Source organism: Electrona antarctica (assembly GCF_951216825.1).
Source record: "Electrona antarctica genome assembly, chromosome: 6".
NCBI classification, from domain to species: domain Eukaryota; kingdom Metazoa; phylum Chordata; class Actinopteri; order Myctophiformes; family Myctophidae; genus Electrona; species Electrona antarctica.
In genome coordinates this window covers 59,158,716-59,186,598 of record NC_136811.1, presented here as the reverse complement: position 1 = coordinate 59,186,598, position 27,883 = coordinate 59,158,716, and the positions used below count along the sequence as shown (strand labels likewise).

The following is a 27,883-nucleotide window of genomic DNA, read 5'->3' as shown; positions in this document are numbered from 1 at the left end:
CAGTCAGTTTTCAGTCAGTCTGTTACTTTGTTTCAACATATAGAAGGTGAAACAGCGCCGCCCAGTGGAGCAGTAGTGCAGCATTCTTCCTGTACAGCCTGTGTTTGCTTCATAGAGTTCTATCGTCTCTTCCACACTGAGACAGAGACAGTCAGTTTGTTTGTTTGTTTGTTTGTCAGTTAGTTTAGTTTTAGTTCCAACATGAAGCTCTCTCTGGTCGCTGCTGTTGTTGTCGCTGTTTGTGCTTTCGCTGGACACAGATTCATCAAACTCAGGTGTGTTTATATTTACTGATGTAAACAAACAGCAGTTTGAACTACTATGACTGCGCCGTCATGATTTACTGCACTAAGTGCTGCAGTTCGCTTTGCTTGTTAAACTCCTGACTGACTGTCGCGTTGGTGAATGTGGGTTAAAGTTTACACTGCTGTTGAAATGCAGACACAGAATGCTGCAGGAATAATGATATTAAATGATAATAATATAAAGCGGTTTTATTTCCAGAGAAGTGGTTCTTTCCAGCAGAGATAAGGTGTATAAAAGTGTTGTATTTCCAGAGAAGTGGTTCTTTCCAGCAGGGAGGTGTCAGTGAAACATCTGCCCAACTGTCAACTGTTGAAGAATCTCGGTAAGTGTTTAATCACACCTGTGTGAAGTGAGGGGCGCTCTTATCATCGTAGGCTACATCATCATGCATCATCTGACGTGCATATGATTTGCTCAGTGACAAAACAAACAAACTGTTCATTGTTAATGGACAGAGTTTTGTTGTGGGTCATTAATGCTATGATGTCATATCAGACATATTGTCGCGGGCCCAGACAGACAGACAGACAGACAGACAGACAGGTTAACTAGTAAGACGCCTGAGGGCGAGAAGTGACCTGAAATACCTGAAAATCAGGATTATGGGAGTTCAGAGTTCATGGTTTAAACAGAACACCAGGGACGTGCAGAGAGTGTCAGAGAGGCTTTTTGCAAACACACATGTTTTGACGGAACACCTACAGATTTTGTCCAAACATCACAACATGGAACACAGTCTCTCTACTGCCATTAAACCAAACGGGTCTTTCAAAATGTTCATATACTCCATCCTGATTGGCTAAGATTGGCTTCCAAAGTTCACGTTTTGAACAAAATGCCGCAAATCATGAACACATGAAATGCACACACCTTCCCGCTAGGCTGAGGAAGAAATGCCACTTGAAAATGTTCAAAGCCTCATGGTGGCGCTATAACTGTCCCATTGTTCAAAGCCTCATGGTGGCGCTATAACTGTCCCATTGTTCAAAGCCTGATGGTGGCGCTATAACTGCCTCATGGTGGCGCTATAACTGTTCAAAGCCTCATGGTGGCGCTATAACTGTCCCATTTACACTGTTCAAAGCCTCATGGTGGCGCTATAACTGTCCCATTGTTCAAAGCCTCATGGTGGCGCTATAACTGTCCCATTTGTGTTTTTACCTTTAACTGCACGGATCTGTGGAAAAACCTTGACCCTGTATCTTTCACATCTGCTCTTTATAGCGCCACCAGGAGGCCCACAAATGTAAAACACATTTTCTTATATTACTCCTTCAGATTTTATCCAAATTTCACGCCAATCAGTACACATGATCTCTATAGTCATGTGATCAAGATGGGTCTGTTTGATTTCTCATATTTCATCCTGATTTCAGGGCAGAAGATCTCACCATTCTGTTAATATTATTATTCATTCATATTCCGGGGCAGAAGACCTCACCATTCTGTTAATATTATTATTGTTATTCATTCAGATTTCGGGGCAGAAGACCTCACCATTCTGTTAATATTATTATTATTCAGATTTCGGGGCAGAAGACCTCACCATTCTGTTAATATTATTATTATTATTATTCAGATTTCGGGGCAGAAGACCTCACCATTCTGTTAATATTATTATTATTATTCAGATTTTGGGGCAGAAGACCTCACCATTCTGTTAATATTATTATTATTATTATTATTCAGATTTCGGGGCAGAAGACCTCACCATTCTGTTAATATTATTATTATTATTCAGATTTCGGGGCAGAAGACCTCACCATTATGTTAATATTATTATTATTATTCAGATTTCGGGGCAGAAGACCTCACCATTATGTTAATATTATTATTATTATTATTATTCAGATTTCGGGGCAGAAGACCTCACCATTCTGTTCATATTATTATTATTATTATTCAGATTTCGGGGCAGAAGACCTCACCATTCTGTTAATATTATTATTATTATTATTCAGATTTCGGGGCAGAAGACCTCACCATTCTGTTAATATTATTATTATTATTATTCAGATTTCGGGGCAGAAGACCTCACCATTCTGTTCATATTATTATTATTATTATTCAGATTTCGGGGCAGAAGACCTCACCATTCTGTTAATATTATTATTATTATTATTATTATTATTCAGATTTCGGGGCAGAAGACCTCACCATTCTGTTAATATTATTATTATTATTATTCAGATTTCGGGGCAGAAGACCTCACCATTCTGTTCATATTATTATTATTATTATTATTCAGATTTCGGGGCAGAAGACCTCACCATTCTGTTAATATTATTATTATTATTATTATTCAGATTTCGGGGCAGAAGACCTCACCATTCTGTTCATATTATTATTATTATTATTCAGATTTCGGGGCAGAAGACCTCACCATTCTGTTCATATTATTATTATTCAGATTTCGGGGCAGAAGACCTCAACATTCTGTTAATATTATTATTATTATTATTATTCAGATTTCGGGGCAGAAGACCTCAACATTCTGTTAATATTATTATTATTATTATTATTCAGATTTCGGGGCAGAAGACCTCAACATTCTGTTAATATTATTATTATTATTATTATTCAGATTTCGGGGCAGAAGACCTCACCATTCTGAGTAATGGACTGGCCATCTTCAGTACGGTACGTTGGCTCTTTGTTATGACATCACTTCCTCTTTGAAATTCTTTATTTAGGAATACCCCATTGAGATACAGTATCTCGTTTTCCAGAGGGTCCCAACTGTACAATCAATACAAAACACAAAAATGAAAATAAAAGAAAGGGGAAAAACACAAAACAAACAAACACAAAAACAGGGTATTACAATAAAGCACGATAGCATCAGATATCACTGTCACTTCCTGTTGTACTAGTGACATCACTTCCTGTTGTCATTGTGATTGGTTATTGTTGTACTAGTGACATCACTTCCTGTTGTCATTGTGATTGGTTATTGTTGTACTGGTGACATCACTTCCTGTTGTCATTGTGATTGGTTATTGTTGTACTAGTGACATTTAATCATTTTATTGCCATATTCATTCCCCCGAGCTATGGGACGTTACCTACCATCTACGTATATATTCTGAGGATCTAACAGAGTATTTGTACTCAGGGGTTGAAGTATCCTGGCATGCCGTGGTACTAACAGAGTATTTGTACTCAGGGGTTGAAGTATCCTGGTATGCTGTGGTACTAACAGAGTATTTGTACTCAGGGGTTAAAGTATCCTGGTATGCCGTCCTACTCGGAGGATCCTGGTAAAATGTACTCTCTGGATGTCTTGGATTCAGCAGCAGATCCTGTAGAGATGGAGATCAAAGCAGAGGCAGAACTACTGGAATCCTTCAACCCTCATGGAATATCTGTGTTTATAGAAGGTAATCTATTACTAATATTACTATTACTAATAATCTACTGGAATCCTTCAACCCTCATGGAATATCTGTGTTTATAGAAGGTAATCTATTACTAATATTACTATTACTATTACTGCGGGGCACGGGGCGCAGTCGGTAGTGCTGCCGTCTCACAGCTAGACGGTCCAAACATGCAGTGATCCTGGTGTCTATACTGCCTCCCCCTGGCCAGCCGGGGAGCCTGATGGAGGGGAAAGGAACTGGTTGGAATAACCCCCCCCCCCCCTGTCAGGTGAAAAGACTCCTCATGCATAGAAGGAAGCATGAGGTCAGTCCGTTGTTGGCAGAGGGCGTGTAGCGCCCAGGATTACATCAGATAATTGATTAGTTTGGTTCCCACGTAATTATCAGCTCATTAAAGAGTATATCTGCTCCGGGGCTCAAACTGAACGAGGCGAGCAGTGACTTGTTGACTTGTTGTTGGATCGCTGGTGATGCAGGGATGCACACACGCATGCACAGTGCACGCACGCATGCATGCACAGTGCACGCACGCACTGTGAATGCACGCACGCACGCACGCATGCACAGTGCACGCACGCATGCATGCACAGTGCACGCACGCATGCATGCACAGTGCACGCACGCACTGTGAATGCACGCACGCACGCACGCATGCACAGTGCACGCACGCATGCATGCACAGTGCACGCACGCATGCATGCACAGTGCACGCACGCACTGTGAATGCACGCACGCACGCACGCATGCACAGTGCACGCACGCATGCATGCACAGTGCACGCACGCATGCATGCACAGTGCACGCACGCACGCATGCACAGTGCACGCACGCATGCATGCACAGTGCACGCACGCATGCATGCACAGTGCACGCACGCACGCATGCACAGTGCACGCACGCACGAATGCACAGTGCACGCACGCATGCACCTATGCAAGTGTGCATAGGTGCATAGTAGGATTATTCCGTGAGGCTACAACCTTTGTCAAGTATAGGCTTCATTAATCACATATTCATGAATGGAATAGGTTTGTAGGATATTTATTTGAATGAATGAATGAATGAATTAATGCATTTTATTTATATAACACCTTTCCAGACATATAGTTACAAAGTGCTTTACAGACAGGTTATAAGACAGTAATCATAAAAGACATCAAAACATCAAGACATCATAAACATGAAAAAATAACAGATCATCAAAACAATTAAAATAATATTAGGAAAAACACTTGGCATACAAATGTACAAATTTTATCCATTCTTAAGAAGTGTATATTGTGTATTTAGTGTGTATATTGTGTGTTTTCAGAGGACAGTGTGTATATTGTGTGTTTTCAGAGGACAGTGTGTATATTGTGTGTTTTCAGAGGACAGTGTGTATATTGTGTATTTAGTGTGTATATTGTGTATTTTCAGAGGACAGTGTGTATATTGTGTATTTAATGTGTATATTGTGTGTTTTCAGAGGACAGTGTGTATATTGTGTATTTAATGTGTATATTGTGTGTTTTCAGAGGACAGTGTGTATATTGTGTATTTAATGTGTATATTGTGTGTTTTCAGAGGACAGTGTGTATATTGTGTATTTAGTGTGTATATTGTGTATTTTCAGAGGACAGTGTGTATATTGTGTATTTAGTGTGTATATTGTGTGTTTTCAGAGGACAGTGTGTATATTGTGTATTTAGTGTGTATATTGTGTGTTTTCAGAGGACAGTGTGTATATTGTGTATTTAGTGTGTATATTGTGTGTTTTCAGAGGACAGTGTGTATATTGTGTATTTAGTGTGTATATTGTGTGTTGTCAGAGGACAGTGTGTATATTGTGTATTTAGTGTGTATATTGTGTGTTTTCAGAGGACAGTGTGTATATTGTGTATTTAGTGTGTATATTGTGTGTTGTCAGAGGACAGTGTGTATATTGTGTATTTAATGTGTATATTGTGTATTTAATGTGTATATTGTGTATTTAGTGTGTATATTGTGTGTTTTCAGAGGACAGTGTGTATGTATTGGTGGTAAACCACCCTCAGCCTCGTCACAGTCAAGTACAGATCTTCCAGCTAGAAGACAACGATCTGATACACCTGAAGACTGTGACCCACGACCTCCTGCACAGGTGAACTATGACCTCTGACCTCCTGCAAATGTGAACTATGACCTATGACCTCATACACAGGTGAACTATGACCCACGACCTCCTACACAGGTGAACTATGACCCCATGACCTCCTACACAGGTCTTCACCTGTGTAAGATGGTAATATATTTCAGCAAGTCACCAATTTCACCATAATTTGCCATGCTGGAGTGACCGAGTGTGAGTGTAAGTGAGCGAGTGGCCGATATTTTGGGTGTTGGAATTCGGCTTTTGGATCGCCTCCGTGTGTTTGTGGTGTTGCTCGGCCAATCAGGGATTGGCTTATTGCCTTCTTGAATGATGCTGTTAACAATACAACAATACAACAATACAACAACTGACTGTGTCTGGATAGCTCTAGCTCAGAAGATAGGGCTCTCGCCTTCGGGACACAAAGTCATGGGTTCAAATCCGAGTACAGACAACTCAGCGTATGAGTCTTCAAGAACGCTGCCCCCCATTATAAAAAACTGACCCTGTCACAATGCAATGGTCTTCTTTTAAAACTGACCCTGTCACAATGCAATGGTCTTCTTTAAAACTGACCCTGTCACAATGCAATGGTCTTCTTTAAAACTGACCCTGTCACAATGCAATGGTCTTCTTTTAAAACTGACCCTGTCACAATGCAATGGTCTTCTTTTAAAACTGACCCTGTCACAATGCAATGGTCTTCTTTTAAAACTGACCCTGTCACAATGCAATGGTCTTCTTTTAAAACTGACCCTGTCACAATGCAATGGTCTTCTTTTAAAACTGACCCTGTCACAATGCAATGGTCTTCTTTTAAAACTGACCCTGTCACAATGCCATGGTCTTCTTTAAAACTGACCCTGTCACAATGCAATGGTCTTCTTTTAAACTGACCCTGTCACAATGCAATGGTCTTCTTTTAAACTGACCCTGTCACAATGCAATGGTCTTCTTTAAAACTGACCCTGTCACAATGCAATGGTCTTCTTTTAAACTGACCCTGTCACAATGCAATGGTCTTCTTTTAAAACTGACCCTGTCACAATGCAATGGTCTTCTTTAAAACTGACCCTGTCACAATGCAATGGTGTTACGACCCAATGTGTCTAGGGGTAATTAAGTGTAACATTTAATGGATCGACAGGAAACCAGCTTCAAAATGCGAGTATTTATTTACATAAAGATGAATTAAAGAATGAAATAACGAATGTTTACAGAATACAAAATCAAACTCAAAAGGAAACCTAACAAACAGACACAAATGAACACTACAACTAAAGAGGAACGAGTCCTTTCCGAAGGGACAAAACTATATCGAAACAGGATGGCAAAAGTCCACAGTCAGTGTGGCGGCTGGGAGAGAGAGGATTCCGGCCTGTCTCCCCCCCGCCTTCCAGGAGCAGACTGACTGATATAGTAGGTGAGTTGGGAGAGCCATGATCAGGAGCACGTCCACTCTAGACCGACAGCCAGTCAGGGCCGATCACTCCCTGACAGACGGGCCAGCTTCTCTAGGTGTCAATCATCAATCAGTCCACCTGCGGAGGATTAGGGAAAACACACACAGGCAACCACTCCCCCCACCTGGTACTGTGTAGCCGATAACAACCACTCCCCCCACCTGGTACTGTGTAGCCGATAACAACCACTCCCCCCACCCTGGTACTGTGTAGCCGATAACAACCACTCCCCCCACCTGGTACTGTGTAGCCGATAACAACCACTCCCCCCACCTGGTACTGGGTAGCCAATAACAACCACTCCCCCCACCTGGTACTGTGTAGCCGATAACAACCACTCCCCCCACCTGGTACTGTGTAGCCAATAACAACCACTCCCCCCACCTGGTACTGTGTAGCCAATAACAACCACTCCCCCCACCTGGTACTGTGTAGCCAATAACAACCACTCCCCCCACCTGGTACTGTGTAGCCAATAACAACCACTCCCCCCACCTGGTACTGTGTAGCCAATAACAACCACTCCCCCCACCTGGTACTGTGTAGCCAATAACAACCACTCCCCCCACCTGGTACTGTGTAGTAGCCAATAATAATGTGAGAACTCTAGTAAATATAAATAGGCCAATACGAAGGCTTCATAATATCTCACAACAATAACACTCATAATATGATCCCCGATCATCACACATGGTCTTCTTTTAAAACTGACCCTGTCACAATGCAATGGTCTTCTTTTAAAACTGACCCTGTCACAATGCAATGGTCTTCTTTTAAAACTGACCCTGTCACAATGCAATGGTCTTCTTTTAAAACTGACCCTGTCACAATGCAATGGTCTTCTTTTAAAACTGACCCTGTCACAATGCAATGGTCTTCTTTAAAACTGACCCTGTCACAATGCAATGGTCTTCTTTAAAACTGACCCTGTCACAATGCAATGGTCTTCTTTAAAACTGACCCTGTCACAATGCAATGGTCTTCTTTAAAACTGACCCTGTCACAATGCAATGGTCTTCTTTTAAAACTGACCCTGTCACAATGCAATGGTCTTCTTTTAAAACTGACCCTGTCACAATGACATGGTCTTCTTTAAAACTGACCCTGTCACAATGACATGGTCTTCTTTTTCGCAACTTCACTCTTCCATGTTTCTATGGCTTATTGTGCATATTATTCTTATTCCTTATTGCCTTCCTGCCTTATCACTGTCCAGCAGGGGGAGTGGGTTTACCCAGGCTACCTTATCACTGTCCAGCAGGGGGAGTGGGTTTACCCAGGCTACCTTATCACTGTCCAGCAGGGGGAGTGGGTTTACCCAGGCTACCTTATCACTGTCCAGCAGGGGGAGTGGGTTTACCCAGGCTGCCTTATCACTGTCCAGCAGGGGGAGTGGGTTTACCCAGGCTGCCTTATCACTGTCCAGCAGGGGGAGTGGGTTTACCCAGGCTACCTTATCACTGTCCAGCAGGGGGAGTGGGTTTACCCAGGCTACCTTATCACTGTCCAGCAGGGGGAGTGGGTTTACCCAGGCTGCCTTATCACTGTCCAGCAGGGGGAGTGGGTTTACCCAGGCTACCTTATCACTGTCCAGCAGGGGGAGTGGGTTTACCCAGGCTGCCTTATCACTGTCCAGCAGGGGGAGTGGGTTTACCCAGGCTACCTTATCACTGTCCAGCAGGGGGAGTGGGTTTACCCAGGCTGCCTTATCACTGTCCAGCAGGGGGAGTGGGTTTACCCAGGCTACCTTATCACTGTCCAGCAGGGGGAGTGGGTTTACCCAGGCTGCCTTATCACTGTCCAGCAGGGGGAGTGGGTTTACCCAGGCTGCCTTATCACTGTCCAGCAGGGGGAGTGGGTTTACCCAGGCTACCTTATCACTGTCCAGCAGGGGGAGTGGGTTTACCCAGGCTACCTTATCACTGTCCAGCAGGGGGAGTGGGTTTACCCAGGCTGCCTTATCACTGTCCAGCAGGGGGAGTGGGTTTACCCAGGCTACCTTATCACTGCTTACAGCAATTATTTTCTAGTTATTATTATTATTATTATTAAGTTGGCAGCTCGACAGTGCATTTCTAGTTATTGTATTATTATTGGTATGTTGTCTTCCTGGTTGTGTGACAGAGTGATGACATGATAAGAGTGAATGACATCATCAGAGTGAATGATGACATCATCAGAGTGAATGACATCACGTGTCCTCCTCAGTGTGAATGACATCATCGCGGTGGGCGTGGACAGTTTCTTCGCCACTAATGACGCGTCTTCGCCTAACGAGTTCCTCCACCTGATGACCGTCCTGCTGGGTTACCCACAATGCACCGTGGTTTACTACAGCCCCGCTGAGGTCACGGTGGTCGCCGCAGGCTTCCTGTCTGCCAACGGCATCAACATGTCTCCTGATGGAAGGTTGTGTGTGTGTGTGTGTGTGTGTGTGTGTGTGTGTGTGTGTGTGTGTGTGTGTGTGTGTGTGTGTGTGTGTGTGTGTGTGTGTGTGTGTGTGTGTGTGTGTGTGTGTGTGTGTGTGTTACACACTGGTAATACTAACAATTATGAATATCGTAGCCGATAATCGGTCGATCCCTAATTTATAGGATGGTGTAATGACATCATAGGATGGTACTATGACATCATGTATTGTGTCCATAGGATGGTGTATGACATCATGTTATTTTGTCCATAGGATGATGTAATGACATCATGTTATTGTGTCCATAGGATGATGTAATGACATCATGTTATTGTGTCCATAGGATGGTACTATGACATCATGTTATTGTGTCCATAGGATGGTGTAATGACATCATGTTATTGTGTCCATAGGATGGTACTATGACATCATGTTATTGTGTCCATAGGATGGTGTAATGACATCATGTTATTGTGTCCATAGGATGGTGTAATGACATCATGTTATTGTGTTATTGTAGGATGGTGTAATGACATCATGTTATTGTGTCCATAGGATGGTACTATGACATCATGTTATTGTGTTATTGTAGGATGGTGTAATGACATCATGTTATTGTGTCCATAGGATGGTGTAATGACATCATGTTATTGTGTTATTGTAGGATGGTGTAATGACATCATGTTATTGTGTCCATAGGATGGTGTAATGACATCATGTTATTGTGTTATTGTAGGATGGTGTAATGACATCATGTTATTGTGTTATTGTAGGATGGTGTAATGACATCATGTTATTGTGTTATTGTAGGATGGTGTAATGACATCATGTTATTGTGTTATTGTAGGATGGTGTAATGACATCATGTTATTGTGTTATTGTAGGATGGTGTAATGACATCATGTTATTGTGTTATTGTAGGATGGTGTATGTCTCTGACATCCTGGATCATGAGATCGTGGTGTTTCAGATAAACGAAGGACATCATTTAACTCCTGTGAAGGTATTTATATTATTATTATTATTATTAATGTTTTTAAACACTGTTTTTATTTTATTATTATTAATAATGTTTAACACCCCGAACGCCCAGGGTTATTTAATAAGGGTTATTTAACCCCGAGGGTTATTTAATCAGAGCCCAGCGATTCATAGCAGCGGAGCACATTCACCGACAGACCAGATGTTATCCCGGATGTAGCTGAAATAGCTAAATGTAGCCAAAACATGTAGCGATCAACAACGGGAGGTATGATTAATTCTAACGCGACTAGCGACGTGACCGCGGTGGGCCGTCTGACACAGGATCTTTTCTTAGAATTGGACGGAATGATTTAGATCAAGAGTTATTCACGTTTTAAGATTTTCGGTCTCGTCGGCTAAAATGGGAGGGAACATTTTCGATGACGTCCCACTGGAAGACGCTCCCAGCCTGTGGAGCGGTGCTCCCAGCCTGTGGAGCAATGCGATCGGTTTTGATATCAATAAATCTCCGTCCTTTTTATCAATCTCCGTCCTGAGCGCTGGGCGTTACTAATTGATTGAACGGAGAACTCCGTCCTGAGCGCTGGGCGTTACTAATTGATTGAACGGAGAACTCCGTCCTTGCTGCTCGGGTGTTAACTGAAGGTAAAACTAGGCAGCGCTCGGCTCACTGTGATTGGCCCTTACAGTGTGTGTGTGTGTGTGTGTGTGTGTGTGTATTTATTTATACAGTTCAGACTGTGTTACAACATGGAGGTGTATTTATATATTGTATTTAATGTGTATTTATATAATGTATAATGTATTTAATGTATATATATTTAACAGACTGTACCAGTGGGGTCTCTGTGTGACAACATCGAGGTGTATTTATATATTGTATTTAATGTGTATTTAACAGACGGTACCAGTGGGGTCTCTGTGTGACAACATCGAGGTGTATTTATATATTGTATTTAATGTGTATTTAACAGACGGTACCAGTGGGGTCTCTGTGTGACAACATGGAGGTGTATTTATATAATGTATTTAATGTGTATTTAACAGACGGTACCAGTGGGGTCTCTGTGTGACAACATGGAGGTGTATTTATATAATGTATTTAATGTATATATATTTAACAGACGGTACCAGTGGGGTCTCTGTGTGACAACATGGAGGTGTATTTATATATTGTATTTAATGTGTATTTAACAGACGGTACCAGTGGGGTCTCTGTGTGACAACATGGAGGTGTATTTATATATTGTATTTAATGTAAATGGTAAATGGTAAATGGTGCATTTATATAGCGCCTTTATCCAAGGCGCTTTACATAGATTGTGCATTACATTCACCCATTCACACACACATTCACACACCGATGCCGGGGGGAACCATGCAAGGCACCAACCTGCACATCGGGAGCAATTAGGGGTTCAGTGTCTTGCTCAAGGACACTTCGACACTAACTCTGGGGGAGCCCGGGTTCGAACTGGCAACCTTTCGGTTTCCATCCGGTCACTCCATCCGGTCACTCTACCCCAGAGCCACTGCCACCCCGTGGTATTTAACAGACGGTACCAGTGGGGTCTCTGTGTGACAACATGGAGGTGTATTTATATATTGTATATAAGGTGTATTTATATAATGTATAATGTATTTAATGTGTATTTAACAGACGGTACCAGTGGGGTCTCTGTGTGACAACATGGAGGTGTATTTATATATTGTATATAAGGTGTATTTATATAATGTATAATGTATTTAATGTGTATTTAACAGACGGTACCAGTGGGGTCTCTGTGTGACAACATGGAGGTGTATTTATATATTGTATATAAGGTGTATTTATATAATGTATAATGTATTTAATGTGTATTTAACAGACGGTACCAGTGGGGTCTCTGTGTGACAACATGGAGGTGTATTTATATAATGTATTTAATGTGTATTTAACAGACGGTACCAGTGGGGTCTCTGTGTGACAACATCGAGGTGTATTTATATATTGTATATAAGGTGTATTTATATAATGTATTTAATGTATATATATTTAACAGACGGTACCAGTGGGGTCTCTGTGTGACAACATGGAGGTGTATTTATATATTGTATATAAGGTGTATTTATATAATGTATTTAATGTATATATATTTAACAGACGGTACCAGTGGGGTCTCTGTGTGACAACATGGAGGTGTATTTATATAATGTATTTAATGTGTATTTAACAGACGGTACCAGTGGGGTCTCTGTGTGACAACATCGAGGTGTATTTATATATTGTATATAAGGTGTATTTATATAATGTATTTAATGTATATATATTTAACAGACGGTACCAGTGGGGTCTCTGTGTGACAACATGGAGGTGTATTTATATATTGTATATAAGGTGTATTTATAAAATCACACCCGTGTGAACTGAGTGGTGTAAGGTCTGTCTGACGTAATGAAATCATGTCTGACGTAATGAAATCACACCCGGGTGTGATTTCATTACCTGGCTTTGTTTGTGCAGAAAAAATGAGCATGGTTGCTATGTTCACCCGGGTGTGATTTCATTACGTCATTACAACAGGGTGAACATAGCAACCATGCTCATTTTTTCTGCACAAAAAAGCCAGTTGTAGGAGTGGTTTACACCACTCAATAATGTATAATGTATTTAATGTAAGACGGTACCAGTGGGGTCTCTGTGTGACAACATTGAGGTGTATTTATATAATGTATATAAGGTGTATTTATATAATGTATAATGTATTTAATGTATATATATTTAACAGACGGTACCAGTGGGGTCTCTGTGTGACAACATGGAGGTGTATTTATATATTGTATATAAGGTGTATTTATATAATGTATTTAATGTATATATATTTAACAGACGGTACCAGTGGGGTCTCTGTGTGACAACATGGAGGTGTATTTATATATTGTATATAAGGTGTATTTATATAATGTATTTAATGTATATATATTTAACAGACGGTACCAGTGGGGTCTCTGTGTGACAACATTGAGGTGTATTTATATAATGTATATAAGGTGTATTTATATAATGTATAATGTATTTAATGTATATATATTTAACAGACGGTACCAGTGGGGTCTCTGTGTGACAACATTGAGGTGTATTTATATAATGTATATAAGGTGTATTTATATAATGTATAATGTATTTAATGTATATATATTTAACAGACGGTACCAGTGGGGTCTCTGTGTGACAACATCGAGGTGTATTTATATAATGTATATAAGGTGTATTTATATAATGTATAATGTATTTAATGTATATATATTTAACAGACGGTACCAGTGGGGTCTCTGTGACAACATCGAGGTGTATTTATATAATGTATATAAGGTGTATTTATATAATGTATAATGTATTTAATGTATATATATTTAACAGACGGTACCAGTGGGGTCTCTGTGACAACATCGAGGTGTATTTATATATTGTATATAAGGTGTATTGATATAATGTATAATGTATTTAATGTATATATATTTAACAGACGGTACCAGTGGGGTCTCTGTGTTACAACATGGAGGTGTATTTATATATTGTATATAAGGTGTATTTATATAATGTATAATGTATTTAATGTATATATATTTAACAGACGGTACCAGTGGGGTCTCTGTGTGACAACATCGATGTGTATTTATATATTGTATATAAGGTGTATTTATATAATGTATAATGTATTTAATGTATATATATTTAACAGACGGTACCAGTGGGGTCTCTGTGTGACAACATGGAGGTGTATTTATATATTGTATATAAGGTGTATTTATATAATGTATTTAATGTATATATATTTAACAGACGGTACCAGTGGGGTCTCTGTGTGACAACATCGAGGTGGATCAGCTGACCGGTGACCTTTGGCTTGGGTGTCACCCTAACGGATACAAGCTCATCACCAACGACCCCAACGACCCCCCGGGGTCAGAGGTCAGTCACTGTCCTTTCATTATATCATCATCATCATCACAGTAGTCTGATAACCCTCCTCTTCATCATCATCATCATCATCATCATCATCATCATCATCATCATCACAGTAGTCTGATAACCCTCCTCTTCATCATCATCATCATCATCACAGTAGTCTGATAACCCTCCTCTTCATCATCATCATCATCACAGTAGTCTGATAACCCTCCTCTTCATCATCATCATCACAGTAGTCTGATAACCCTCCTCTTCATCATCATCATCATCACAGTAGTCTGATAACCCTCCTCTTCATCATCATCATCATCATCACAGTAGTCTGATAACCCTCCTCTTCATCATCATCATCATCACAGTAGTCTGATAACCCTCCTCTTCATCATCATCATCATCATCATCACAGTAGTCTGATAACCCTCCTCTTCATCATCATCATCATCATCATCATCATCATCATCACAGTAGTCTGATAACCCTCCTCTTCATCATCATCATCATCATCACAGTAGTCTGATAACCCTCCTCTTCATCATCATCATCATCATCACAGTAGTCTGATAACCCTCCTCTTCATCATCATCATCATCATCATCATCATCATCACAGTAGTCTGATAACCCTCCTCTTCATCATCATCATCATCATCATCATCATCATCACAGTAGTCTGATAACCCTCCTCTTCATCATCATCATCATCATCACAGTAGTCTGATAACCCTCCTCTTCATCATCATCATCATCATCACAGTAGTCTGATAACCCTCCTCTTCATCATCATCATCATCACAGTAGTCTGATAACCCTCCTCTTCATCATCATCATCACAGTAGTCTGATAACCCTCCTCTTCATCATCATCATCACAGTAGTCTGATAACCCTCCTCTTCATCATCATCATCATCACAGTAGTCTGATAACCCTCCTCTTCATCATCATCATCACAGTAGTCTGATAACCCTCCTCTTCATCATCATCATCATCACAGTAGTCTGATAACCCTCCTCTTCATCATCATCATCATCATCACAGTAGTCTGATAACCCTCCTCTTCATCATCATCATCATCACAGTAGTCTGATAACCCTCCTCTTCATCATCATCATCATCATCATCACAGTAGTCTGATAACCCTCCTCTTCATCATCATCATCATCATCATCATCATCATCACAGTAGTCTGATAACCCTCCTCTTCATCATCATCATCATCATCACAGTAGTCTGATAACCCTCCTCTTCATCATCATCATCATCATCACAGTAGTCTGATAACCCTCCTCTTCATCATCATCATCATCATCATCATCATCATCACAGTAGTCTGATAACCCTCCTCTTCATCATCATCATCATCATCATCATCATCATCACAGTAGTCTGATAACCCTCCTCTTCATCATCATCATCATCATCACAGTAGTCTGATAACCCTCCTCTTCATCATCATCATCATCATCACAGTAGTCTGATAACCCTCCTCTTCATCATCATCATCATCACAGTAGTCTGATAACCCTCCTCTTCATCATCATCATCACAGTAGTCTGATAACCCTCCTCTTCATCATCATCATCACAGTAGTCTGATAACCCTCCTCTTCATCATCATCATCATCACAGTAGTCTGATAACCCTCCTCTTCATCATCATCATCATCATCACAGTAGTCTGATAACCCTCCTCTTCATCATCATCATCATCACAGTAGTCTGATAACCCTCCTCTTCATCATCATCATCACAGTAGTCTGATAACCCTCCTCTTCATCATCATCATCATCACAGTAGTCTGATAACCCTCCTCTTCATCATCATCATCATCATCACAGTAGTCTGATAACCCTCCTCTTCATCATCATCATCATCACAGTAGTCTGATAACCCTCCTCTTCATCATCATCATCATCATCACAGTAGTCTGATAACCCTCCTCTTCATCATCATCATCATCACAGTAGTCTGATAACCCTCCTCTTCATCATTATCACAGTAGTCTGATAACCCTCCTCTTCATCATCATCATCACAGTAGTCTGATAACCCTCCTCTTCATCATCATCATCACAGTAGTCTGATAACCCTCCTCTTCATCATCATCATCACAGTAGTCTGATAACCCTCCTCTTCATCATCATCATCACAGTAGTCTGATAACCCTCCTCTTCATCATCATCATCACAGTAGTCTGATAACCCTCCTCTTCATCATCATCATCACAGTAGTCTGATAACCATCCTCTTTTTTAGTCATTTATCAGACGCTCTAAATCCAGAGAGATTTACAGTAAGCAAGAACAACACATGGTGATACTGTACATCACATACATAGAACTAGCAGTAGCGTATCTACAACAAGGCGAGGACCTCACCTTGTTACTGGTTCTCATTCAGCATCACATGTCTTGTTGCTGGTTCTCATTCAGCATCACATGTCTTGTTGCTGGTTCTCATTCAGCATCACATGATGTCTTGTTGCTGGTTCTCATTCAGCATCACATGATGTCTTGTTGCTGGTTCTCATTCAGCATCACATGATGTCTTGTTGCTGGTTCTCATTCAGCATCACATGTCTTGTTGCTGGTTCTCATTCAGCATCACATGTCTTGTTGCTGGTTCTCATTCAGCATCACATGTCTTGTTGCTGGTTCTCATTCAGCATCACATGTCTTGTTGCTGGTTCTCATTCAGCATCACATGTTAGCTATCATGTTCTCTTTCAGTTTAAAGCAAATCATTGTAGACGGTGAAGGTTTGAGAACCGCTGGTCTGATGCATTTAAAACAGGGCTGTTTTCCACTCCATTTAAAACAGGGCTGTTTTCCACTCCATTTAAAACAGGGCTGTTTTCCACTCCATTTAAAACAGGGCTGTTTTCCACTCCATTTAAAACAGGGCTGTTTTCACACTCCATTTAAAACAGGGCTGTTTTCACACTCCATTTAAAACAGGGCTGTTTTCCACTCCATTTAAAACAGGGCTGTTTTCACACTCCATTTAAAACAGGGCTGTTTTCCACTCCATTTAAAACAGGGCTGTTTTCCCCCTCCATTTAAAACAGGGCTGTTTTCCACTCCATTTAAAACAGGGCTGTTTCACACTCCATTTAAAACAGGGCTGTTTTCCACTCCATTTAAAACAGGGCTGTTTCACACTCCATTTAAAACAGGGCTGTTTTCCACTCCATTTAAAACAGGGCTGTTTTCACACTCCATTTAAAACAGGGCTGTTTTCCACTCCATTTAAAACAGGGCTGTTTTCCACTCCATTTAAAACAGGGCTGTTTTCACACTCCATTTAAAACAGGGCTGTTTTCCACTCCATTTAAAACAGGGCTGTTTTCCCCCTCCATTTAAAACAGGGCTGTTTTCCACTCCATTTAAAACAGGGCTGTTTCACACTCCATTTAAAACAGGGCTGTTTTCACACTCCATTTAAAACAGGGCTGTTTTCACACTCCATTTAAAACAGGGCTGTTTTCACACTCCATTTAAAACAGGGCTGTTTTCACACTCCATTTAAAACAGGGCTGTTTTCACACTCCATTTAAAACAGGGCTGTTTTCACACTCCATTTAAAACAGGGCTGTTTTCACACTCCATTTAAAACAGGGCTGTTTTCACACTCCATTTAAAACAGGGCTGTTTTCACACTCCATTTAAAACAGGGCTGTTTTCACACTCCATTTAAAACAGGGCTGTTTTCACACTCCATTTAAAACAGGGCTGTTTCACACTCCATTTAAAACAGGGCTGTTTCACACTCCATTTAAAACAGGGCTGTTTTCACAACGCATCATGACCCTAAAAGTCTTAAGGCTCATTCATAGTCTGGTTTTTCGGTGGTGAGGTGACCACCGGAGCTGAAATAACGTGGAGCGGTGGTGAGTAAAAACAGAGAGAAGGGCTGGGGCGGTGACGGTGGTTTGCTCTTCACCGCGTCATGTTGTAGTTCGGTGGTCACCTCACCACCGAAAATCCAGACTATGTATGAGCCTTTAGCAGTTAGCACAACCCGACTCGTTCAAATGATGGCAAAGCACGCAGTTGGCAGATTGCAGCATGGTTTATTTAAGCTAAAACGAAGGAGACCAGATGTCATATCTGAAAAATGGAAAATAGAATATTCAAAATCAAATAATAATAACAGGGTGATATACAATGTCACTTGTGTTAAAATGAACCGGCACATTTAATTTCAGATGTCAGATGATTTATTTTCATTCATAATTTTGCTTTAGTGTCCCTTAATGTTGACACAGTGAAACCCTTGAAGTGGTTTAGTCCAAATCAGTGGTTGCAGGTGTGTTTCTAGATTGTTTTAGGCTCCACAGCAGAGCTACGGTGAGAGAGAGAGAGATGATTGTGATTATTTCATGGTTGTCTTGAATAAATAAAGTTTGTAGTTTGTCCAAACACAACCCTTCAGAGTAAAAGCTGCCATACCTGCACGGCACCCCGAGCTGCTATTTTGAAAGAAATCCCGGGCGCTAGCCCCTCCCCTAGCCCAGGGGTTCTCAACCCGTGGGTCGCGACCCCTCGGGGGGGTCGCCAAATTATTTTAGGGGGTCCCCAAATTATTTTCAAAAAATATATATATATATATATTTTTTTTTTTCACGATTTTTCAAAAATAGCTAAATTATAACAATGCTTAAAACACCAAAAGGGGTTCCCGCCCAAAATGGTTTAAGGTTATTGTAGCAGTCAATTTATATTGGGGGTCGGGAGGGGGCGGGGCGGGGGTCCCGAGACGTTGCAAAAGCATTTTCGGGGGTCCCCGGCCAAAAACGTTGAGAACCCCTGCCCTAGCCCCTCAGCCTTTGTCCTCTACTCACACGTCTCAAGATTTTCCATTGACAATGAAAGGAGAAATTAGGTCAAAATTCTGCCAAATATGACTTAAACTAAACATCAAAACATTTTCCCTTCATTGACATTGAAGGGAAAATTTATGTAGACGAGCAAATCGGATGGGAGTGCTTGGCCAATAAGGGACCACCATTCTTGATCCAGAATATATCAAAGCTCTACTGATTGGCCAGTGTGAGACAGATGTACGATGACAAGAGAGCGCCCCTCACTTCACACAGGTGTGATTGTGTTTTTTTCTTCTCCAGGTGATCCGCATCCAGAACATCCAATCGGATCGTCCGCTGGTCACGCAGGTGTTCGCTGACGACGGAACGACCATCATTGGCTCATCCGTCGCCGCCCCCTACGGAGGGAAGCTCCTGATTGGTTCAGTCTACCACAAGGCCCTGTCATGTGACCTGGAGTAGTGGTTTTTGATTGGCCGCCACAAGGCCCTGTCATGTGACCTGGAGTAGTAATGTGTGACATCACAATAAAAAAACTACAATAAAAATAATCTCTGCATTGTGTTGATAAAGTTATCGACAAAATATAACTTATGGACAAAATACAACTTATGGACAAAATACAACTTAAATGTAGAAGAATCTGATCCAACGACAACAAAATAATCTTTAGTTTGGCGTCGGTGTCCTAATGAACCCCTGGTGTAGATCATCCTAATGAACCCCTGGTGTCCTAATGAACCTAATGAACCCCTGGTGTAGATCATCTAATCTAATCTAATGAACCCCTGGTGTAGATCATCAGTTTGGCGTCGGTGTCCTAATGAACCTAATGAACCTAAAGAACCCCTGGTGTAGATCATCCCATAACGTACTATTGTAAATCTGTTGTGGTTTCGTTTGTTTATGTCAGTGGTTCCCCCCCCCCCCCCCCCCCCAGAAGCAAAGATTTGAGTTAAAAACGTTCACTCTGAAAGAATATATATATTCAAAGATTTGCACTACATTTTCACGATTTTTCAAAAATGGCAGACCTACAAGCCCGTAGCGCGGCACCGAGTGCTGCAGATCTACAAGCCCGTAGCGCGGCACCGAGTGCTGCGCTACAAGCCCGTAGCGCGGCACCGAGTGCTGCAGATCTACAAGCCCGTAGCGCGGCACCGAGTGCTGCAGATCTACAAGCCCGTAGCGCGGCACCGAGTGCTGCAGACCTACAAGCCCGTAGCGCGGCACCGAGTGCTGCAGATCTACAAGCCCGTAGCGCGGCACCGAGTGCTGCAGATCTACAAGCCCGTAGCGCGGCACCGAGTGCTGCGCTACAAGCCCGTAGCGCGGCACCGAGTGCTGCAGACCTACAAGCCCGTAGCGCGGCACCGAGTGCTGCAGATCTACAAGCCCGTAGCGCGGCACCGAGTGCTGCGCTACGGGCTAGCAGATCTACAAGCCCATAGCGCGGCACCGAGTGCTGCGCTACAAGCCCGTAGCGCGGCACCGAGTGCTGCGCTACGAGGCTTGTAGATCTGCTATCGATCTGTCCTGTCCTGAAAGGGTTAAGGTATTTGAACACTGATGCCTGTCAGACACATTATTTACCCACATGTTACTCAATGTGCAATATAGACTAAATGTAGGCTTTGCTGCCATCTGGTGGTGACAACGGGCAATCCTAAACATACAGTAACCACTGCAGCCCTACAGTATACAGTTAAGTAGGCCAATTAACAGTAGGATTTATATATATATATATATATATATATATAGTTTCTACATTTTCCAACACTGTACAATACAGAGTGTTTATTGTATTACTGCCTGGAGTTTACAAAGTAAACTATATAAATACATTTAATATAATATAAGTACTATCTATAAAGTAATATACAACTGTACAATAAATAGTGTTTATTGTACAATAGTTACAATGTCTCTACAAAGTAAACATACATGTAACAATTTGTGTAGGTGTTCGTCCTGTGGTTTTGATAGATTGGTTTTGATTGATTGGTTTTGATAGATTGGTTTTGATTGATTGGTTTTGTTTGATTGGTTTTGATAGATTGAACATTTTATTTCACACTTTGTAAAATGGCTACATTTCAAACGAAAGCACAAGTCGATATAAAAACGGACTTTGTGGACGACATCATGATAAAGCATTACACTGGTTAACAGCACGGTCCACCATGTTCAATTAATCACAACATTTAGAGACGTACACATATATACACTTCTATGAAAAACAGGAAATCATCATTGGAAAAACATGTACAGTATGTAGGAAGAACATGTAGGCTACAGTATGGGAAGAACATGTAGGCTACACCACTCAAAAAACTGAGTGGTGTAAGGTCTTATATAGCCTGATCAGCTGTGATCTGACGTAATGCCTGACGTAATGAAATCACACCCGGGTGAACTGGGTGACCATAGCAACCATGCTCATTTTTTGGTACGAACAGACACGTAAACTAACAAAGCTGAAATCACACCCGGGTGAACTGGGTGACCATAGCAATCATGCAAATTTTTTGGTACGAACAGACACGTAAACTAACAAAGCCAGTTGTAGGAGTGGTTTACACCACTCAAAAAGCCAGTTGTAGGAGTGGTAACTAACAAAGCCAGTTGTAGGAGTGGTAACTAACAAAGCCAGTTGTAGCAGTGGTAACTAACAAAGCCAGTTGTAGGAGTGGTAACTAACAAAGCCAGTTGTAGGAGTGGTAACTAACAAAGCCAGTTGTAGGAGTGGTAACTAACAAAGCCAGTTGTAGGAGTGGTAACTAACAAAGCCAGTTGTAGGAGTGGTAACTAACAAAGCCAGTTGTAGGAGTGGTAACTAACAAAGCCAGTTGTAGGAGTGGTTTACACCACTCAAAAACTAACAAAGCCAGTTGTAGGAGGGGGGGGGGGTGGTTAGCTAGTCAAAAATAATCCACAACAAATAAAGTGGAAATAAGCGATCTTGACGACCTTGAGGTAAAACGTGTCGGATAAAGTAAAATGGTGCAGAGACACTGAGACACAGAGAGCAGCGTCTGTGTCTCAGTGTGCTATTGTCATTTTCATCATCAATAATGTTGCTGTAAAAATGATGGGAATATGTGGTCGATCAGACTATTGGCTGTCAGACTATTGGCTGTAGGACTATTGGCTGTCAGACTATTGGCTGTCGGACTATTGGCTGTCGGACTATTGGCTGTAGGACTATTGGCTGTCAGACTATTGGCTGTCTGACTATTGGCTGTAGGACTATTGGCTGTCAGACTATTGGCTGTCGGACTATTGGCTGTCGGACTATTGGCTGTCGGACTATTGGCTGTCAGACTATTGGCTGTAGGACTATTGGCTGTCGGACTATTGGCTGTCGGACTATTGGCTGTCGGACTATTGGCTGTCGGACTATTGGCTGTCGGACTATTGGCTGTAGGACTATTGGCTGTCAGACTATTGGCTTTCAGACTATTGGCTGTCGGACTATTGGCTGTAGTTCTATTGGCTGTCAGACTATTGGCTGTCTGACTATTGGCTGTCGGACTATTGGCTGTCGGACTATTGGCTGTCAGACTATTGGCTGTCAGACTATTGGCTGTCTGACTATTGGCTGTCAGACTATTGGCTGTCAGACTATTGACTGTTGGACTCTTCTCGTCTGACCCCACGTTTATTTTGGAGCGCCGTTTCTTCTCCCTACTTCATTTGTTGTGGATTCTTTTTGACTAAATGAATGTAAACTAAACTCGTACCATTTAAACCTCTCCGAAGAGCGCCTGACTTCAGTCCGATACAATCACAGCGTCAATAAGTTACACTTTATAACGTTAGTTTGTTTTTCCCAGACTGGTGTAGACTAGGAGAGTTACGACATTGAGGGGGCAGAAAACAGCGCTCGAGCGCTGTTCATGCAGCCTGGATGGAGAGGGACAAGCTGGAGTTTGAAATACATTGTTTTCAACAAGGGCAGCGCAAATATCAGCAGTTTTAGGCATGTGTGCAACATGACAACTGTTTTAAAGTATTGCACAGTGACAACTAAAGTCTCTGTAACGTTTATGTTGTACTATTACTAAAAAATCACACCCGTGTGAACTGAGTGGTGCAACTACACATTTATTGTTATTGTCATAGTAACAATACTCGTTTTTTTGGTGCGAACAAACATGGGTACACGGGTACAAAGCCAGTTGTTGGAGGGGTTTGCACCACTCAAAAAACGATGTAAAATAAAGGGATTTATGGTCATTATAGCTGGGCTGTTGCTTTAGTCCAGTGCATTCTGCCAACTTCCGGTGCAGTACTTTGTCACTATTGGGCTCCCTGTAGCCGACCCTGAGAGCCACACGGAGCCGCCATTGGACCGTCTGGCCCCAGGAAGTAAACGGAGACGTCCCATTGGACCGTCTGGCCCCAGGAAGTAAACAGAGACGTCCCATTGGACCGTCTGGCCCCAGGAAGTAAACGGAGACGTCCCATTGGACCGTCTGGCCCCAGGAAGTAAACAGAGACGTCCCATTGGACCGTCTGGCCCCAGGAAGTAAACGGAGACGTCCCATTGGACCGTCTGGCCCCAGGAAGTAAACAGAGACGTCCCATTGGACCGTCTGGCCCCAGGAAGTAAACAAAGACGTCCCATTGGCCCATCTGGCCCAGGAAGTAAACGGAGACGTCCCATTGGACCGTCTGGCCCAGGAAGTGAATGGAGATGTCCCATTGGACCGTCTGGCCCAGGAAGTGAACGGAGACGTCCCATTGGACCGTCTGGCCCAGGAAGTAAACAGAGACTTCCCATTGGACCGTCTGGCCCCAGGAAGTAAACGGAGACGTCCCATTGGACCGTCTGGCCCAGGAAGTGAACGGAGATGTCCCATTGGACCGTCTGGCCCAGGAAGTGAACGGAGATGTCCCATTGGACCGTCTGGCCCAGGAAGTGAACGGAGATGTCCCATTGGACCGTCTGGCCCAGGAAGTGAACGGAGATGTCCCATTGGACCGTCTGGCCCAGGAAGTGAACGGAGACGTCCCATTGGACCGTCTGGCCCAGGAAGTGAACGGAGACGTCCCATTGGACCGTCTGGCCCAGGAAGTGAACGGAGACGTCCCATTGGACCGTCTGGCCCAGGAAGTAAACAGAGACTTCCCATTGGACCGTCTGGCCCCAGGAAGTAAACGGAGACGTCCCATTGGACCGTCTGGCCCAGGAAGTGAACGGAGATGTCCCATTGGACCGTCTGGCCCAGGAAGTGAACGGAGATGTCCCATTGGACCGTCTGGCCCAGGAAGTGAACGGAGATGTCCCATTGGACCGTCTGGCCCAGGAAGTGAACGGAGATGTCCCATTGGACCGTCTGGCCCAGGAAGTGAACGGAGACGTCCCATTGGACCGTCTGGCCCAGGAAGTGAACGGAGACGTCCCATTGGACCGTCTGGCCCCCAGGAAGTGAACGGAGATGTCTGTAAACGGAATTGTTTTTTCTAACAACAGAGAACGCGTTAACCGTTCTCGCCTTGGTCTTTTATCGGAATCTCCTCTGTCACCGTGGAGACGGTAAATCTGGAGGACACGCCTCCTTCTGGAGCCACGCCTCCTTCTGGAGCCACGCCCTCTCCTGGAACCACGCCCCCTTCTGAAGACTGAAGGTTCTGGACGTTAAACCTAGATGTGTCATGTCCAGGTTGGTCATGTGACCCAGGAGGGTCATGTGACCCAGGAGGGTCATGTGATCCAGGAGGGTCATGTGACTCAGGAGGGTCATGTGATCCAGGAGGGTCATGTGATCCAGGAGGGTCATGTGACCCAGGGGGGTCATGTGACCCAGGGGGCGGTCCCTCGCTGTTCTGCGTGACCTCCATGACCAGACCTTCATCATCATCTTCATCTTCATCAGCTGTTTCCACCGCTGGGCTGATGAACACTTGACTGATGCTGAGCCTCTGTCTCCTGCTGGAAATATATACATACAAATACATATATAAATAAATACATATATAAATACATATATAAATAAATACATATATAAATACATATATAAATATATAAATACATATATAAATATATAAATACAGATATAAATACATATATAAATAAATACATATATAAATATATAAATACAGATATAAATACATATATAAATATATGATGCTCAGTCTCTGTCTCCTGCTGTAAATACAGATCAAAACGATGTTCGCGGCTCACGACTAAAACGGCGCTGGTCGTGGCCACGGAAATCGAGGGGGAGTGGTCTAACCTGCGAGGGGAGTGGTCTAGCGCCAGGATGTCGCTGCAGCTCTTGGACCGGCCCACCTCCTCCTCCTCCTCATTGGTCAGCGTCTTCTTCTTGGCCCCACCCACCTCGCCCCCATTGGTCAACGGGCTCTTCTTCTTCTTCTTCTTCTTCTTCTTGGCCTTCTCTCCGATCTCCCTGATGACGGTGCTGTAGTCCTCCGCCTCCTCCGACAGGAAGTTGAAGATGTCGATGACGGAGGGGCGGGGCTTATCGGCCTCCACCACCGCGGGAGGGAGGAGGGGCAGGGGGCGTGGCTGCTCGGGCTGCAGCGGCGGGAACCGCTGCCGGTGGCGATGTCGGCGTTTCCTCATCACCTGTGAAGAATATGTTTGATTGATTGATTAATTGATTGATTCTTTATTTAAGTCATGCTTCCGAAGAAGCCCCGCCCATATGGACTTACAGGACACTTTTTACACTTTACATAAACAATGACAATAAACCGACATGACAGTTTGTAAACAATGATCAAGTGAATACCAAACTACCTAATACAGCCCTTACACAGGATCCTTACAAGGCAGAAATAAAATCCACCATCAGGCCTGTAACAGGAGACACATGGACCTACTTGAATAAAATAAAATCCACCATTAGTCCTGTAACTGTAACAGGAGACACATGGACCTACTTGAAGAGATTGTCTTCTACTCCAGGCTCCAGAAACAAACTGCTGTCCTAAATACTTCAATATTAAATAACAACTCTAAAATATTTGGAATCCATAATTCGACAATCGCTCACATTAATGTTGTCGGAAAATGTGTTACTACTTTGAAAAACATTTTAGTTCATATAGCTGTTGAACTATTTTAAAAGGTTTTAAAAATAGTAAAACAAAATGGCAAATCAGTTTAGGGTTAAGGGGTAAGGCCTGCCATAGACACACCCTAAAGACAGGCGTTTGATGTGTATGTCCTCCACAAACCACTGTCTTTAGGGTGTGTCTACAACAAGTGACACGCCTCCCTTTTTCACCACCATATCCATTTCTCCATTAGCCTTAAGATTTCAGCTCTTTGTTTATACTTCTCCATTTCTCCATTAGCCTAATATCTCAGCGTGTTGCATGCAGAAGGTATTTTAAAAGATACTTCACACAAAGAGAAACATTTTTTTAAAACATACGTCACCTTCTTGTGGGCGGAGACGACCATGTGGACGTTCCAGCTGAAGAACAGAGACAGCCAGGCCAGACCCATGTAGATCCACAACTCCACCCCGATACGATACAGCCTGGGGTAATTCATCTGCGGATTCACCCCTATGATACATATATATATACATTAATATATAGACCCATGTAGATCCATAACTCCACCCTGATACGGTACAGTCTGGGGTACACCATCTGTGGATTCACCCCTAATATACATATATATATACATTAATATCACTATAGACCCATGTAGATCCAGAGTTCTACCCCGATACGGTACAGCCTGGGGTACACCATCTGCGGATTCACCCATAATATATAGATATTATGCATTATAATAGTTATGATGGAAGGATATATATATATCCTTCCATCATAACTATTATAATGCATAATATCTATAATATATAATATATAGATATACAGTATAATAATATAATATACCTGCTACATAGTCTCCAAAGCCCATGGTAGTCAGGGTAATGAAGGTATACCTGCTACATAGTCTCCAAAGCCCATGGTAGTCAGGGTAATGAAGGTATACCTGCTACATAGTCCAAAGCCAACGGTAGTCAGGGTAATGAAGGTATACCTGCTACATAGTCTCCAAACCCCACGGTAGTCAGGGTAATGAAGGTATACCTGCTACATAGTCCAAAGCCAACGGTAGTCAGGGTAATGAAGGTATACCTGCTACATAGTCTCCAAAGCCAACGGTAGTCAGGGTAATGAAGGTATACCTGCTACATAGTCTCCAAAGCCAACGGTAGTCAGGGTAATGAAGGTATACCTGCTACATAGTCTCCAAAGCCCACGGTAGTCAGGGTAATGAAGGTATACCTGCTACATAGTCTCCAAACCCCACGGTGGTCAGGGTAATGAAGGTATACCTGCTACATAGTCTCCAAAGCCAACGGTAGTCAGGGTAATGAAGGTATACCTGCTACATAGTCTCCAAAGCCAACGGTAGTCAGGGTAATGAAGGTATACCTGCTACATAGTCTCCAAAGCCCAC

The 27,883-nt window shown here is 42.5% G+C and overlaps 2 protein-coding genes across 4 annotated transcripts in view; one reads left to right on the top strand and one right to left on the bottom strand.

Moving 5' to 3' along the window:
- Positions 1–58: 58 nt before the first annotated feature.
- On the top strand, positions 59–19,959 carry LOC306924470 (serum paraoxonase/arylesterase 2-like). 3 transcript variants are annotated; one of them, XM_079502984.1, is made up of 9 exons: positions 61–275; positions 558–628; positions 2,891–2,946; positions 3,524–3,686; positions 5,688–5,811; positions 9,474–9,674; positions 10,597–10,678; positions 14,483–14,611; positions 19,729–19,959. In XM_079502984.1, exons 1-9 carry the CDS (start codon positions 202–204, stop codon positions 19,888–19,890), a joined length of 1,062 nt encoding a protein of 353 aa, XP_079359110.1. In that variant the 5' UTR covers positions 61–201; the 3' UTR covers positions 19,891–19,959. The 3 variants fall into 3 exon arrangements, with proteins under 3 accessions (XP_079359111.1, XP_079359110.1, XP_079359112.1); XM_079502986.1 differs by having other exon boundaries at positions 141–275; positions 505–628; XM_079502985.1 differs by lacking the exon at positions 14,483–14,611 and having other exon boundaries at positions 59–275.
- A 4,804-nt stretch (positions 19,960–24,763) lies between these two features.
- LOC306924621 (potassium channel subfamily K member 5-like) overlaps positions 24,764–27,883 on the bottom strand; it is an 8,705-nt gene continuing 5,585 nt past the window's right edge. Inside the window, exons 6-9 of the mRNA XM_079503196.1 lie at positions 26,843–26,973; positions 25,671–26,023; positions 25,220–25,366; positions 24,764–25,078 (exon numbers count right to left, since the gene is read on the bottom strand). Coding sequence (XP_079359322.1) covers positions 24,916–25,078; positions 25,220–25,366; positions 25,671–26,023; positions 26,843–26,973 — 794 coding nt within the window. The 3' untranslated portion in view covers positions 24,764–24,915. The remainder of the gene's footprint in view (positions 25,079–25,219; positions 25,367–25,670; positions 26,024–26,842; positions 26,974–27,883) is intronic.

Excerpts from the sequence above, each read along its gene's own strand:
- LOC306924470 (XM_079502984.1), top strand. The coding sequence starts at position 202 with ATGAAGCTCTCTCTGGTCGCTGCTGTTGTTGTCGCTGTTTGTGCTTTC. Across the intron at positions 276-557 it reads CACAGATTCATCAAACTCAG|AGAAGTGGTTCTTTCCAGCA; the intron begins GTGTGTTTATAT and ends TTGTATTTCCAG. Across the intron at positions 14,612-19,728 it reads ACGACCCCCCGGGGTCAGAG|GTGATCCGCATCCAGAACAT; the intron begins GTCAGTCACTGT and ends TTTCTTCTCCAG.